This window comes from Garra rufa, chromosome 12 (genome assembly GCF_049309525.1).
Source record: "Garra rufa chromosome 12, GarRuf1.0, whole genome shotgun sequence".
In the NCBI taxonomy this organism is placed as follows: Eukaryota; Metazoa; Chordata; class Actinopteri; order Cypriniformes; family Cyprinidae; genus Garra; species Garra rufa.
Genome location: NC_133372.1, coordinates 42,181,101 through 42,198,291, shown reverse-complemented (window position 1 = coordinate 42,198,291; position 17,191 = coordinate 42,181,101). Strand labels below are relative to the sequence as shown.

The 17,191-nt window shown below is 34.6% G+C and overlaps 2 protein-coding genes across 2 annotated transcripts in view; one reads left to right on the top strand and one right to left on the bottom strand.

Annotated features, from left to right (window-relative positions):
* Positions 1–419, bottom strand: part of cysltr3 (cysteinyl leukotriene receptor 3) — a 13,984-nt gene extending 13,565 nt beyond the window's left edge. The window contains exon 1 of the mRNA XM_073852599.1: positions 107–419. Within this exon, the coding sequence (XP_073708700.1) occupies positions 107–419 (313 nt within the window). The remainder of the gene's footprint in view (positions 1–106) is intronic.
* A 1,716-nt stretch (positions 420–2,135) lies between these two features.
* On the top strand, positions 2,136–16,473 carry rbm5 (RNA binding motif protein 5). The gene is made up of 25 exons (XM_073851312.1): positions 2,136–2,287; positions 2,798–2,835; positions 3,716–3,905; positions 4,985–5,140; positions 5,690–5,759; positions 6,315–6,388; positions 7,111–7,194; positions 8,827–8,887; positions 9,346–9,417; positions 9,987–10,147; positions 10,331–10,428; positions 10,541–10,628; positions 10,717–10,785; positions 10,876–10,945; positions 11,100–11,200; positions 12,066–12,180; positions 12,272–12,363; positions 12,453–12,626; positions 13,722–13,862; positions 13,956–14,024; positions 14,114–14,287; positions 14,614–14,688; positions 14,799–14,899; positions 15,016–15,145; positions 16,067–16,473. The coding sequence occupies exons 2-25, from the start codon at positions 2,819–2,821 to the stop codon at positions 16,190–16,192; spliced, it is 2,508 nt and encodes an 835-aa protein (XP_073707413.1). The 5' UTR covers positions 2,136–2,287; positions 2,798–2,818; the 3' UTR covers positions 16,193–16,473.
* The last annotated feature ends 718 nt before the right edge of the window (positions 16,474–17,191 follow it).

Here is a 17,191-nt window from a genome sequence, read left to right as displayed (position 1 = left end):
TATATCTACGTTTACTGTACTTTTAGTGCTTTTTTTTCTAAATATTATCAAAATATAAAGCTTAATGTGGCTCATAATGAGACTATATGGCAGAAGTTTCCCTCACCTGTCACTTTTTCTTGACCATCATCCTCCTCATCATCAGCGGTGATGAAAACGGATGCGTTAAAAGATTTCTGTATGAGAGCTTTTTGTAACAAAATGTCAAGATGTTCCTCTGTCGGCAGTTTCAAGTGTCTGCTTCCTTTATAATGCTCTTGAAGAGTGTGATTGGGTGTCCCATCTTTGACTCCAGCGCTGTGTAATAGCTCGAAGTACACTGGACTCTCCAGAATGTCCGAATCTTTTTTTTTTTTTTTTGAACCGCTTGCTTTCAATGATTCATACGAACCGATTCGCACAACGGCAGAGGTGTGCATTTGACGCGAGATTACTCTAGTTGAAGCAAAGTGGTAAACAGTTTCATTAAACACAACAAATAAGCGACAAATAAGCGTTTTGAAGACACTTTTGAAAAAGAATCAGCGAAATGTTTTATGATGCACGTATAATAACCGTTCAACCGATACGATTCACTTTCTAAAGAATGCAAGAGAAAACACACCACGCCTTCAGGTGTTTTTTTTTTTTTTCTTTTGGTCGTTTCTGAGCAGGTGTGATAACGAGCAATGTGATTCCTATGAAGAGTAATTGCGTAATTCCTTTAACTCTTTGTACCAAGCATGATGTTTGCATAATAAGTGTTTAAAAATTACATTATTATGGTTGTTTTGTTGTTATAAACAAAACAAAACTTAAACACATACACTAACAGTCAAAAGTTTTTGGACAGTATAATTTATAATATAAATTATATAATTAATAAAAAATATATATAGCATGATGTTTGCATGATAAGTGTTTAAAAATGATATTACTATATGGTTGCTTTGTTGTCATAAACATAAAACAAGACTTAAACACATATACACTAACAGTCAAAAGTTTTTGGACAGTATATAATATATTATTATCATTATTATTATTTTAATATAATTAAATATATATAAAATGATATATTTATATTAAATATATACTTTTTAATTATTTTAAATATGACTTTTTGCTCACCACGCCTGCATTTATTTGATCCAAAATACAGCAAAAGCAGTAAATATTGTGAAATATTTTTACTATTTAAAATAACTGCTTTCTATTCGAACGTATTTTAAAAATGTAATTTATTCCTGCTACCAAATCTGAATTTTTAGCATCCTTATTCAAGTCACATGATACCTTCAGGCATCTTTCTAATATTCTGATTTGCTGTTCATGAAACCTTTTTATTATTATTATTATTATCAATATTTTAGTTAAATACATTGTTTCAGGATTCTTTGATTAATAGAAAGATCCAAAGATCGTTTATCTAAACTAAAAAGATTTTGTAACATTATACACTATACCATTCAAAACTTGGAGTCAGTTTTTATTTAGATACTTCTTTTTTATTTTCTTTGAGAAAAAAAATTATAGAAATTAATATTTTTATTTGACAAGGATGCTTTAAATTGATCAAAAGTGATGACAAAGTCATTTATAATGTTACAAAAGATTTCTATTTCAGATAAATGCTGCTCTTCTGAGCTTTCTATTCATCAAAGAAACCTGATAAAAAATTCTACTCAGCTGTTTTCAACATAATGATAATAATATTGTTTTTGAGCAGCAAATCAGAATATTAGAATGATTTCTGAAGGATCATGTGACCGGGGTAATAATGCTAAAAATTCAGCTTTGAAATCACAGGAAAAAAAAATACATTTTAAAATATATTTAAATAGAAAACGGTTGTTTTAAATAGTATTTTTAAAGTTTACTGTTTTTGCTATACTTTGGATCAAATAAATGCAAGCTTTGTGAGCAGAAGAGAATTCTTAAACAAAAAAAACATTAAAAATCTTACTGTTCAAAAACTTTTGACTGGTAGTGTGTTAATAATAAATTTAAATATAAATATAAAATATATTTAGTTACCAAAAGCACCATGATAGGTTTTCATTTAGTCAAACAGTGGACGAACACGGCTAGAGGAAACTACATTTCCCATCATGCAACAGCAACAACACGTCATCCCATCTAAAGGCATTCTGGGAAGGAGAAGCTTGTAGACCATTTTAGCTGCAGATGACATCGAATGACCCGACGAAGAGTGTGATCTTTCGTCGAGAAGGGATCTGCTTACAGTCGTTAGATTTCTCAGTATATGAGAGACATTTCATTTCAACGTTTCGTTGAAATATATTCGGTAAGTTTTCGCAGTTGCTGTGCGTGTTTTGCGCCTTTTTCAACGACAAGCCGACGGCACGGTCTCCATTTTGAAGTGTCTTCCTGTTGCTTACTGAACTTCTCACATAACGAAAATGGAGACCACACGAACAAAACATGCCGTGGTACTACTACCACACGGTTTTTTTAGACATATACCTTCGAAATAGCATTTGTCTTGTATGGGCATGTACCATGGTATTCTTTGAAGTACATGAAATTGCCATGTAAATAGCGCGCTATTGGAATGCATTCAGTCCTTCCCTATTACATATAAACATCATAGTATTTCCTTTGCAGAAAATATCTTGATCTTATCAAGTGGTAATACAATGATAATTTAATACGTATCATGTCATTTTTTTTGCCATGTTTATATTTTTATAATTGACCCAAGAGTTCATAAGTATTATTATTTAGTGATTATGTGCAACAGACTCATTTTGTTTTTATATGTGATACATTGACTAATATACCTTTTTTTTAACAGGCCTTGTGTTGAGAAACGGAGATGGGTGCAGATAAACGGTGAGTGATTTATTAAGGTTTTATTTACACTACCAGTCAAAAGTTTTAAGAAGTATCTTATGCTCAACAAGCCTGTATTTATTTTATCCAAAGTACAGCAATAACAGTGAAATTGTGAAATATTTTTACTATTTAAAATAATGGTTTTCTAGTTGAATATGTTTTAAAATGTAATTTATTCCTGTAATTTTAAAGCTGAAATTTTGGTATGTCCTTCAGAAATCATTCTAATATTCTAATTTGTTGCTCAAGAAACGTTTATTATTATTATTATTATTATTATGTTAAAAACAGCTGAGTAGAGTTTTTTCAGGTGTTTTTGGTGAATAAAAATTTCAGAAGAACAGCATTTATCTAAAATGGATGTCTTCTGAACATTATAAAGGTCTTTATCATAATAATTGATTAATTTAAAGTATAATTGCTAAATAAAAGTATGCATTTCTATAATTTCTTTCCCCAAAAGGAAGTTTTTTTTTTTTGAATGGTATAGTGTATAATGTTTCAGTAGCTTTTTATTTCTGACAAATGCGGAAAGCTTGGGTCTTTCTATTAATCAAAGAATCCTGAAAAATATGTAGTCAACTGATTTAAATATTGATGATGATACAAAATCAAACAGCATATCAGCATTTTAAAATGATTTCTGAAGGAGCATGTGATGCTGAAGACTGGAGTAATGATGCTGAAAATGTAGCTTTGATCACAGGAATAAATTACATTTTAAAATATATTCTAATAGAAAGCAGTTATTTTAAATGGTAAAAATATTTCACAATATTACTGCTTTTTGACTGATAGTGTATTTTAGTAGGTTTGCTGTGGCCTATTTTAAATGTTTGATATCCTAACAATGTTTAATAAATATGGTTTCATCAAGGGTTAGCCGTACAGAACGCAGCGGCAGATACGGCTCTGAACAGTCTCGCGATGACGACCGCAGGGACCGACGAGATCGCGATGACCGTGGATACGACTCGCATCGCTGGAGTGATGACCGCCGTAGTGACCGCTACGATGGTGAACGAAGTGACAGAGGCGATCGATACTGGAGCAGGGACAGTCCTGAGGTGAGGACTAACTATATATGTACTTGCAATTGAAATTCAAACCCCCTTGACCTGCAAGACATTTTGCTGCTGAGAACAACATTTTGTGAACACAATTCAACAAAGACATTATTAAACTATTGGAAAAAGTTTATTAATACATATGAGTAACTCTATGAACGTAAGTTGATGAATAATGAAAAAAAAAAAAAAAATTGGCTCTAAACATTCGTGTTCAAAATTATTCAACCCTTGAAATTCAAATTTGGTGCAGAGTCTTTTATTCTATAAAACCACCAGTCACCTCTACTGTAATCTTTGCCTGTTTCTCACTTATAATCTTGGTTTTCACATTGCCAATGCTTTCTTCAAACTCAACCAAATATTTCCAAAGAGAATTAAATCTGGAGACTGAACAGACCATTCAAGAACATTCTATGACTGAACCCTGAACCAAGCATATGTAGATTTGGATGTTTACTTTGGGATGAGTGTCCTGCAGGAAAGTCCATTGATCATTAGCTTCAGTCGTTGCACCATCACAGTTCTTGCCAAAATGGCCTGGTACTTCAAATAAATCCATGATGTCCTTCATATGGTAATGTTTCCCACTTCCTGCTACAGTAAAACAACTCCATAACAGGACTGGCCCACCTCCAAATTTGACAGTGGAGATGGTGTTCTTCTGCTTACAAGGCTTTGCCTTTTTTGCACCAGACATACTGCTGATCCATGGGTCTGTCGATCCATAAAACATTCTTCCAGAACTCCACAGATCTGCACAGAAGCGTTTTAAGACAATTGTGTTCCCTACCATAAAAATAAGTGACTTAAAACGACAATGTTGAATAGGGATTGAATAATTATGACATAGCTGTGTTATTAAAAAAAAAACCCTGTAACTCAAAAACATGACATTATATATTAACATTATCACTCTTAATATGCCAGTAAACTGTTGCAGATGCAGTTTTTTCAAGCTTGTATTTGTAAAGTACTGCAGTCTCTGGGGGGTTGAATAATTTCCAGTGCAACTGTATTTATTGCATTTTTTGGCATGAGAGTGATGCTTAATTTGCCAAATCTCTTTTGTGTAACAGCGAGGAAGGAAGCGGCGCAGCAGTGACGGGTCTGATGATGGACATCACTCGGATGGTGATTACTCTGAGCATGATTATAGAGGAGACCCAGCTGACGAGAAGGAGAGCAAGACCATCATGCTCCGAGGTCTGCCCATGAACACATCAGAAGCAGATGTAAGCCCTTTGTCCTTTTTCACTTTCCAAATGGTCAAAAGCAGTTTAAGTAAAGGCAGTTTCCATGTAATTGGAAAATTTTAAATGAAGTTTTAATTTTTTTCCCCAAGCCTGCAATAAATAAGATCTTAATCTTGAAAAAATATAATTATTAATAATGCATTTAATAAATATTCTTTAACTGGAATTAATGAAATCTTATTATGGAAATGTCTGCACAGAATATTACTAATAATTATAATAATAACTGCATATCATTTTTATGATCATTTTTATTTTTATCATTCCAGGCCAAAAAAAAAAAAGGTATTTTCTGCCTTGAAGTTTAATAATAATAAAATAAATGTATGTAAGAAATATTCAATACCAAAAAAAAAAAGCGCAAATAAAATTTAATTGCAACAAGAAGGTAAATTATATATAAATTATCTATTTTATTCTGGATTTCATTATGAAAGTTGAACTAGAAGCAGGGTAAGTTTTAACTAACAAGAACTAGCAAACTTGATGTGATTCTTTTTTGGTTTTTGTTTTTCTTGTAATCCACAGATTCGAGCGGCCATTGACCAGCTGGAGGGGCCAAAGCCAATGGACGTGAGGCTGATGAAAAAGAGAACAGGTGAGACTGATGTACCGAGGATCCTTCCTCTCCCAAACAAACCTGTGTCCACTGGGCCAACCTGCTTCCGCTCAAACGCCTTTTGCCATAGCAACATGTTATCTGTCCAGTTTTACCCTTTCAGACTACTGAGTTAAAAAATTGTTGCGCATTAGATACATGTTTGGAGGTAAGTTTTGTGTGGCTCAAAATTGGCACAGTATTATTTATGCCAATTGAAGTTACATGCACATAGAAGCAGTCATGTAGCTTCTTTATCTTGTTTAAGTACAGACATATTAAAGCTCATCCAAAAGTCAATATGATGGCGGCATCTATGTTTATGACTGTTTGCTTTGTTTAAATGATTGATTCAGCCTGCCTTATCAGCATTACAGCTAGTATATTATAAGCTGCTGTTGCTATGGTAAAAGTTTCCAGGCAACCCCCCTACATCTCGTTGACCTCTCCAGGTCAAGGGGGTCACGAAGCAGTTTGTGACAGAGTTTGAATGTTGTACCACTGAACCATTTAAACTAACACGCCTCCCGTCTGTATATCTGAATGCCTCTCTAGGTATAAGCCGAGGTTTCGCCTTCGTGGAGTTTTATCACTTGCAAGATGCTACCCGATGGATGGAGACCAATCAGGTTGCTTCCTAATCACCAAGTCTAGCTTTTGCCCTGGGGAATAATGCAAATCAATAGAAAAATATAAATGGAAGGAAAAAAAAAAACAAAGCTGCTGCCCCAGCAGAATATATATGGACAGAAATGGATCAAAGACGCTGTTTTTGAAGGCAAGGTGTGACCAAAACATAGAAGAGCCATTTGATGGATACTCTGGCTTCATGTTATTAACTTTGTTAGCACGGGTAAAATAATCACTGATTTTTAAGAGGGATGTACATAATACAGTTTAGGACTTGAATGACTCAAATGGGTTTTAAGCCACAATATTTTTCAATGCTGTCATGAAAATGTTTTTTTTTTTTTTCATAAGTGATTTTAGAATTCTTGTACTTGTTCGAGGCTAGAAGTAGAAGTGTTGGTGCTGTTTTTAACATCCCATTTCATGGATGTCTCTTAAAATGCATCATTAGTTGTTTTTTTTGCGCTGAGAAAGTAAATGTGGTAAACCTATGCCTCGTCTTGAAAGTCCCCCCATCCCGTTTAAGAAAGGAGTGCCTTTTTTTTTTTTACACTCTGTTCCGGCCCCATCCGGACACTCGGGTCCCAAACACACACCATCTTACACGTTAAACCCTCCCGGGCGATCCTCACCCTAAACCCTCGTGGCTAATGTGGTTGTTCTTGGGCTGAGATTAAACTTGTCAGAGAGGAAATAACCAATCCCTTTCTTCCTTTTCCAGAAACTGCTGTCCATTCAAGGCAAGACTGTTGCCATGCACTACAGCAACAACCGTCACAAGTTTGAGGACTGGCTCTGCAACTCAGTAAGTTTCATGGGCTTCCCAAGATGTTCAACTGTAGTTACAATCTGTTTCATGTTGAATTTTAATCTGGGTTGTTTAGAAACGTCATTATTAGATATTTTAAAAATGGTTTCAGCTGAAGTACTGAAAGGTTTGGGGTCAGGGTTTTTGTTGTAGGAAAAATTTATACTTTTATAAACCAAGGTTGCATTAAATTGATCAAAAGTGACAGAAAAGACATTTGGTCAAGGTCTAAAGTTTGCATACAATGTTAATTATTTGACCAAAATAAGATGGATCATACGAAATGCATGGTAATTTTTTATTAAGCACTGACCTGAGTAAGATATTTCAGATATAAGAGTTTACATATAGTCCACAAGAGAAGAAAATAGTTGGATTTATAAAAATTACCCCATTCAAAGGTTTACATACACTTGATTGTTACCTGAGTGATCCGCAGCTGTGTTTTTGTTTAGTGATAGTCCCTTGATATTTTAAGCAAATATGATATTTAGGCAAAATAAGAAAAATGTACACCTTCATTCTGTTCAAAAGTTTATGCATCATTTTTCCTTCTGGAGCATCTGTGAATATTTTAAACTTCCTCAGTTGACAACTTCCTCAGTTGTCATCAGTGTGAAAAGATGGATTTCAAAATCATACATCAATCATCAAGTCATTGCTGGAAAGGGTTCAAATAAACAAGAATGCTGAAAAACCAAAGATTTGTGGGACCTAAAGAATTTTTCTGAAGAACAGCCGGCAGTTTTAACTGTTAACAAGGAACTCATGAAACACTTACTAAACAAACAAAACAAAAAACAGCTGTGGATCTTTAATGTAACAACACATTATTAAGAATCCAGTGTATGTAGATTTTTGAACTGGGTAGTTTTTATTAATTCAACTATTTTCTCTCATGAACTATATGTAAATGTCTTGGATGTGAAATATCTTTTTCAGGTCAGTACTAAGTAAAAAATAACATTCGTTTTGTATGATCCCTCTTATTTTGGTAAAATAATTAACATTTTGCAGATTCTTTAAGGTACATGTATGCTTTGAACTTGAAATGTATAATGATACTTAGATTTCTGCTTCAAAAAATTAACTTTATATTCATTAGTGAATCCTAAAAAAATGTATTACTCTTTTACACAAGTATTAGAAGCCATAACTCTTCAACATTGATAGTGGATAGAAATGTGACACTGAAGACTGGAGTAATGGCTGCTGAAAATTCAGCATTGACATCAGGAGTAAATTACAGTTTACAATATATAAAAATAGCGAAGTTATTTTAAATTGTAAATAATATATCACAATATTATCATTATACTGTATTTTTGATCAAATAAATGCAGCCTTGATTAGCATGAGAAGCCTTTTTTCAAAAACATGATTAAATCTGAATACCAAACTTTTGAACTGTAGTGTTAATCTAGTGTACAGTTGTTATTGTTGTAAGTTTAGTTGTATTTGGCATTAAAATAAATTGTCAGTGCTGTAGAGAAAAAAGTTAGTTAAACATGTAGCTTATCACTTGGTGGGCGTCCATCACGGTAAGTGTTCAAGCCACTCTAGTGTGCTTGTTACCTGGTGCCCCATAGCAGAAGTGTAAATTAAAACACTATGACCGGTTGCTTTCAGTGTGGCCTGTACAATTTCCGGAGGAGGCTGAAGTGCTTCAGGTGTGGCGCAGCTAAAGTGGGTAAGTAGCTCCCTGAGCAGGAAACCGCTGTCTGCACCCATCCGGATGGTCCAGTCATTAACCGTCATGGAGCACTTTTATTAACTAAAAAGATGTATATGGGGGTGTTGTCTTGCACAGTGTTTTTAACCAATACATAATATTGATGAATTGTTTTTAACTTAAGATAATTTTTCTTTTATAGTTGTTAACTGATAGTATGGCTCCACTTAAATTCTTATGTGCTTGCTAGTCAAATAGTCAAAAAGTCCCCATAAGCCCTCATATTATCGCTTTACAATATCTGCCAATTTAAAAACAAAACTCTTATTTTGACTGATGACAGTGTCACTCTGGGATTGTTGGGATCATGCATCATGACTTGCCCAAAGTTTTGTATGGTGCTCTTTCAGTGATGTGGTTTGTATCAGGCTTCTATGTTTAAAGAAACTCAGTGTGCTTTTATTCTTTGTGTTTAGTTTCAGATTCTGAGTCCAGCAGCACCACAGGTGCCACAGAAACCCAACCCAGTGGAGATTATTATGGAGATAGTAAGCACTTTTAAGCTATATTACTTCTGATTTAGGGATGCACCAATAAACATGTGACCCTGGACCACAAAACCAGTCATAAGGGTACATTTTTTTTTTTATTAAGATTTATACATAGTCTGAAAGCTGAATAAATAAGCTTTCCATTAAAGTATGGTTTGTTAGAATAGGGCAATATTTGGTTGAGATACTACTATTGAAATATCTGGAATCTGAGGGTGCAAAAAAAAAAAAATGTTGAGAAAATTAGCCTTTAAAGTTGTCCAAATGAAGTTCTTAGCAATGCATATTACTAATCAAAAATCAGGTTGATATATTTACAGTAGGAAATGTACAAAATATCTTCATGTAACATGATCTTTGCTTAATATAAAAGAAAAATCTATCATTTTGACCCATACAATGTATTTTTGGCTATTGCTACAAATATACCCGTGCTACTTGAGACTGGTTTTGTGGTCCGGGGTCACGTATTGTCTTAAATGCATATAATCAGGTTACAAAATTTAAATGCAAATGTTGGCTGATACCAGTTGCATTAACATTGGCATGTTTGCATGTTTTGACAGCCATCATCCTGAGAAACATTGCTCCTCATTCCACTGTTGAAGCCATTCTGACGGCACTCGCTCCGTATGCCAACCTCTCGCCCGGCAATATCCGCCTCATTAAAGACAAACAGACGGGCCAGAACAGAGGGTTTGCCTTCGTCCAACTTGCCTCTCCTTTGGTACCTGTTTTCTCTTTTCCTTAAACTATACAAATCTCCCTTTGTTCCAAAGATCATTTTAAACAAACAGAGATAGATTGATCTTTTAAGTAAAACTAGTGTCAAATGATTAACAATCAGTAAGATTGAAACCTGCATGGTGTACCTCTTTAGCACATTCTGATGATGTTTGTGGTTTTGCAGGAAGCATCACAGCTCCTTACCATCCTTCAGGGCTTACAGCCACCTCTCAAGCTGGATGGCAAGACTATTGGTGTCGACTACGCCAAGAGTGCTCGAAAGTATGCACCTCTCGCACGTACCCTTATGCGGTTGACCTGCTTTGAAGAATTTTTCCATTTGCTGTAGCTTGATTAATAATTCAGTTTACTGAAATGCTTTTTTGTTTCTCAGGGATCTGTTATTGCCAGATGGAAACCGTGTTAGTGCTTTTTCAGTTGCAAGCACAGCCATTGCAGCTGCTCAGTGGTCCTCCAGTCAGGTATGAACAACTTTATTGTAACCGTGCCTCAATGCTAAAGCAGAATTGTGCATGCATGACTGGTTTAATTGACTATTTCACTTCACAGCCTCAGCAGAGTGTGGAACCCGCATCAGAATACAGCTACCTGCAGGAAGGATATATACCCTATTCACAGGTCAGCTGACTGCATGTGTATACATAAGATGCAGTGCATATATAAGATTTGTTTTGATATTGTGCTGAGCTAAGATGATTTGTTGTTTAGGAGTACCAGGCATATTATCAGCAGCAGACTGGAGTTGTGGACCCTTCCCAGGCTAATGGCATACTTGGAGGTAACGTTCACCTGGCATTGCCTAATCAGTGTAGTTGGAGAATTAAACTAGAAAGTAATATAAAATGGTAGAATTTTACAAGATCACATATTCTTTTATCAAAGCATTAGTAGGGCTTGCTGTTTCCAAGTTAAAACAGTGGTATGTTTTTCAGCGGCTCCAGGTGTAAAGGTTCTTCCTGCTGCTACAGGTGTGGTTATCTCTCAGGGTGCGCAGGTCTATCAGTCTCATATCATCGGCCAACCAGCTGCTCAGGTAACTTTTTTTAATGCTTTTTACAGGGCGGCTTGAGGGCCTCATCAAATTTCCAGGAACTGTAGACAAAATATGCTTTAAAATAAAATTAAACCGCTAAAATTAAGATATGTTTTTCTTTTTTCTAACAATAGGCAGTTTTATTCAAGCACCAAGATGATTTCTAGACCTGAAATAATCATGGAAATAATAAAATGTACATTTTTAACAGTCTTTGTATTTATATGAACCTCAAAAACAGATATTTGTGAATGTAAAACATTCTGACATTGAAATTACAATGGCAATTCACATAATCTGTATGGTTATTTTATCATTTTATTTTTTTTTGCTGTTTTTGTTCAGACCAGTAATATTTAACATTGTTGTGAGTTTGGGTTTATTATAACGTTTATTTGGGAACACTGTCATTTCATTAGATTTGTTAGGTAAATGACAAACTCAGGAAAAAACATCAATATCTTTCTCAAAATGCTAACTGTTCATCGCCACTTCAAAATAAAAGTTTAAACCCTCATTTTGAGTTTCAAGAAATTACAGTGGCTTTAGCATTTTATGACCAAATATTAAGTGGAAATCTTTAATTGCGGAAATCATAGGGCCCTATTATAGCCCTGTAATTATCTGATTACTCGATTAATCATCAGACTAATCGACAGATTACTTAAAAACATAATCATGACAGATTATTGTAATGCCACTCCTAGTTTCTTTAAATAAAACAGAAAACAAGCTGCTTTGTCATTATAGTGCCATAAATATCTTTGGGGAATTTTAAATATTGTCTTTCCACTGCTAATATAATGTTGTTGTTGTTGGTTTTTTTTAATCTCATTTTAACCCATTTTATTGTCCGGCATTGCAGATTGATGGCAAAGCCCAGCCCGCCACTGCCATTATTTCCCCAGCAACCTCTGCAGTTGCAGCATCTGCCACAGCAACCAGCACAGCGACAGCTACCTCTCAGGAAAACCAGGCCTGTAAGAACAGATCACTAAATCCACACCATCCAATCAGAAAACATCATTCCTCAGGTTTATGATTCTTTTGCACTTACCTTGTTTCCTCTAGCTGTCCCAGACACTTCAACTTATCAGTACGATGAGTCTTCCGGGTATTATTATGACCCCAGCACTGGCCTGTACTATGATCCAAACACTCATGTATGTATTCCATGTGTTTTTCAACAAGACAATGCTATTATTTCAGAGTGAACTTAGAGGGTGCTAAGTGTTGTTGTTTTTGTCTGTAGTATTACTACAACTCCCAGACTCAGCAGTATTTGTACTGGGATGGGGAAAAGCAGGCCTATGTGCCAGCAGCGGATGCCAACAGCGCGGCTCAAGGCGCTGCTGCCTCCACGTCCACTCCTCAGAAAGAGGGCAAAGAGAAGAAAGAGAAACCTAAAAGCAAAACAGCTCAGCAGGTAATAATTCAACATGCTTGGATGCTTTTACAGTACCAATGTGTTCTCTTGCTTTTTTTTTTTTTTTTTTTGCTTGCTGTTGAACTCCTGATTAATAGAAATAAAATTATGATAGAGCTTAATAGTTAAATTGTGATGGCTGTGATTGAATTAAATACTTCGGTTTCAGCATTGATTTAAAAAAATATATTTTTAGTAAGTACAATTTGTTTTATTATTATTATTACTTTTAGTATTATATCGAAGCCTCTTTCCGCCACTGAATTAAAAAAAAAAGTTAGTGCGTCTTCTCACAATTCTGACTTTTTATCTCAGAATTGCACGATACAAACACCCAATTCTGACTTTTTTTTTTTTTCTCAATTATGAGATATAAACTCACAATTGAGAGTTAAAGTCAGAATAGCATAATATAAACTCACAATTGTAAGATATAAACTCGCATTTCTGTGAACATATCAGTCTTTTTTCCTATCTCTTCAGAACTGGACTTTATAACTCGCAGTTGTGACTTTACATCTCACAGTTCTTCAAAATTTTAATTGTAAACTCGAAATTGCAAGAAAAAGTCAGAATTGTGAAATAAAGTCGAAATAACTTTTTTTTTTTTATTCAGTGGAGGAAAAATTCCAGTGGCTTCCATAGTATCATGATTATTATATTTCTTATTTACACATTTTTTTCATAATAAAAACAGCCGTTTTTGTTACCAAACAAGGTTTGAGATTCTTTGAGGTTTCTTGTAAATATTATTCCCAAGTGTGAACACCCAAATTTATTAGGTCTTTAGACTAAAAAATAATTTTACTTAATTTTCTTAGCTTCACTTCTCAAACAATATAATCTATAATCATTCTAGAATTAATTCTTGTATTTTTTTATTTTTATTTTTTCTCGAATTGCAGTACACAGGAAAACTACATTTCCACTACTATTTCCAACATAGACTCTATATGATTCATATCTAAGGATCAGATGTTTCTGTAGTCTTAGAACATGCTGGCAAGTTCTGCAAATGTTGACATGTTCAGAAAAGGTAAAAAAATCTAGCTATTTCAGTCCTCCACTGATGCTTAAAATATCTTTCTGCATCAGATTGCAAAGGACATGGAGCGCTGGGCCAAGAGTTTGAACAAACAGAAAGAAAACTTCAGGAGCAGCTTCCAGCCCATCAGTCAGGAGGAGAGAAAGGAGGCGGCAGCAGCCGATGCTGGTTTCACACTCTTTGAGAAGAAGGTATTGCTAAAGACTTTTGATGATTGCTGATACCTTCTATTGATGATGGTTTTGATATAATGCATGTTTTTTGTTTTCTTTGCACATGTGCAGACAGGAGCACTGGAGCGGCTTGTAACAGAAGCAACCAAAGCCACAGAAGAAGAGAGCTGCTCATCAAAGGTACCTGATACACTGTGCACCATTACAAAACATGTCAAGTTATAAAGCCGCGTTAGCTTATTAGTTTAACTCGCTGTGCTGTGCTGCAGGTGGGGTTGGTGGCGGCGTACAGCGGTGACAGTGAGCCTGAGGAGATCATGGAGGGTGATGACAAGGAGGACAAGCTGACCGACTGGAAAAAGATTGCATGTCTTCTGTGCCGACGACAGTTTCCGAATAAAGAAGCTCTGCTCCGCCATCAGCAGCTCTCAGACCTGCACAAGGTAATTAGATAAGGTCATTTTGAAAATGTGATCAAATCTGGTTAAAGTTTTTTACCAATAAGAAAAGTTTTTTTTTTATTATTATTTTTAAATGTTGTTGAAAGAAGTCTCTTCTGCTCACCAAACCTGCATTTATTTGATCAAAAGTACAGCAGAAGCAGTAAAATTGTGAAATATTTTTACCATTTAAATAGCTGCTTTCTATTTGGATATATTTTAAAATGTATATTTTATCCCTGTGATCAACGCTAAATTTTCAGAATCATAACTCCAGTCTTCAGTGTTATTTATTTACATATTTAAATATGTGCATCTGTGCTTTCCAGCAAAACTTGGAAGTTCTCAGGAGATCCAAATTGAGCGAAGCCGAACTGGAAGAGTTGGAGAGGAAAGAGACAGAGGTTAGAAAGCTCATTTTAAATAAATACAGCCACACTTCTTCCTTTTTAAACAGTATTTCCTCTAAGTTACTTACTGGCACTCATGTCCCTTTTCCTCTTGTACTAAACAGATGAAGTACAGAGACAGGGCTGCTGAGAGAAGAGAGAAATATGGTATCCCTGAACCCCCTGTGCCCAAGAAAAGGAAGTTCACCCAGCCAACACCTGTAGTGTAAGTCTTTTTTTTTTTAACATACAATTGTAAGATTCTTTCAGTAGATATGTTTATTATTACAGTACAATTGTGATAGCAATATTAACTGCATTTTGTGCTATTTGATTTTGCAGAAATTATGAACAGCCCACTAAGGATGGTCTGAACAGCGATAATATCGGCAATAAGATGCTGCAGGCCATGGGCTGGAAGGAAGGCAAAGGTCTAGGTAGAAACCAGCAGGGCATCACAGCACCTATCGAGGTACGACTCGCTCTACCTGTCATTTTACCATGGTATACTTGGTGTTTGATAAACACAAGTTTAACACAAATGTGCCTTGCACAATTAGCATTGATGTAGGTGTGCCTGTTACTATATGAAAAATATACATGCATCGACAAACATTTAGAATTTGGCAAACTTGAAAAAAATTACTTTTACTTTGCATAGAGTTTTCACACACAATTTGAAGTTGTAAATCCAGAGTGCCTTAGATTTATCCATCTTTCCAGTAATGTTACTTTAGTGTAACTTTCATTCATAATTTGAATTGGCTTATGTATGTTTTCAGTTTTCATTTAAAAAAAGAAAGTGTTTTTAATGTCTGTGTAATATTTAATATTTTACTTGTTTAGTACATAGTTTAAATTATTTAAACTATATATATTTATTTATTTATTCATTTTTTAACTAAATATGTAGTTTAAATAAAATAATACATATTAGGAAAATTGTTAGGTTTATATTTATAGTATTTATATGTAGTATAAATTATATACAAGTGTTTACATGCAATACTTGCAATACATATAATTTTTTTTTTAAATATATACATATATGTGTGTATATTTATGTATACATAATAAATAGACACAGTACACACACAGTATGCAAGCAAACTTTTATTTGAATCGATTAATCGTGACTAATCATTTTTCAGCTCTAAAATAAAATCAAAATGCATTTTAATAATCTTCAGAGGTGTCACGTGACAAATGATGCTTGAGTGTTGCTGTTCCTTATGCACTGAGAACTGAAGTAGACAACATATTTTGTCAAAAATACAAAATGACTCTTACAGGTGTGGCAGAAGGGTGAACCCTGGTCACACCTGAGTAGCTTGTGCAAATAACTGGCATAACAAAGATGTTATTAAAATGAATCTTGTCATTTTGTCTGCAGGCTCAGTTAAGAATGAAGGGAGCTGGCCTGGGAACTAAAGGTAGCAATTACAGCCTTTCAGCTTCTGACACGTACAAAGATGCTGTCCGGAAAGCCATGTTTGCACGCTTTACAGAAATCGAGTAATTGAGGAACTGTTATGTCAGTTTGACAAAAGAAAAGGAAGAGTCGTCTGGATTGTGACTTTCTTTGTCTGTGCTGAGGAGTGTCATTTATTTTGACTGTTAATGAACATGAGAATATGTGACTAGAAGAATGTGTACATATGTACAAAGTCCTCGAGAAATGTGAAGAATGTGTTTTTGATTTTGTTTATTATTTGCTTTTTTCAAAATAGATCTTGAACTGTGTAAAGTTTATATATGATCTCATTTTTGTACATAAGAAAATAAATGAGACGACCTGAACTGAATTTGCATGCTTTCATCTTTCTGGTGTCATTTTCTTTCACAGAACTTTTTTTGAGATTTTGTTTTCAGACATCAATTTACAAGTCAAATCTGGAATTAATTATCGGATTATGTTGAAAGCCAAAAAAAAAAAAAAAAGGGTTTCTAGAGAAGACTTTCATCTTTCACTTAACCACAACACCTTTCACTGCTAAAGGCATGAATGACTGCTTTTGCTGAATTGCTGCTCTGTCATGCTACCAAAAATTAAAATTTTTAGCTTTTCTTATCAGCTCTAACATCTACAATATTAATTTAGTAGATTATTTGTATCCAGAATGACTTGCAGGCAGGCCTAGTGCATCTGTGAATCCAAATACACGTATTCAAACAGATCTGACTCGACTTTAGTAATGTTAGGTAATAATTTAATAAGGTGTAGTAACTGACACTTTATAATGATGTGTCATGATTGTAGTTTTGTTCTCATTCTATTTCCCTGTCAAGGTTCTTGTTTTCTTGTAAATCCCCTGCGTGTTTGAGCCTGTTTGTTTCGCTAGTTTCATCCCTTCACCGCCTCTGGCATTAGTTTTTCAACCATGGAATGCTAGAGCAACACCTTGTTCACAGGAATTGGCCTTTTTACTTTCAAAAGAACAATAAACTTATTTGCAGTGTCACAGCTGACAGACAAGGTGGAGAAACCTCACGTGTCAGTGAAACCAACAAACATCCA

Coding starts and splice junctions, on each gene's coding strand:
- rbm5 (XM_073851312.1), top strand. Junction 10,629..10,716: donor CTCAGTGGTCCTCCAGTCAG/GTATGAACAACT, acceptor TTCACTTCACAG/CCTCAGCAGAGTGTGGAACC. Junction 10,786..10,875: donor GATATATACCCTATTCACAG/GTCAGCTGACTG, acceptor TTTGTTGTTTAG/GAGTACCAGGCATATTATCA.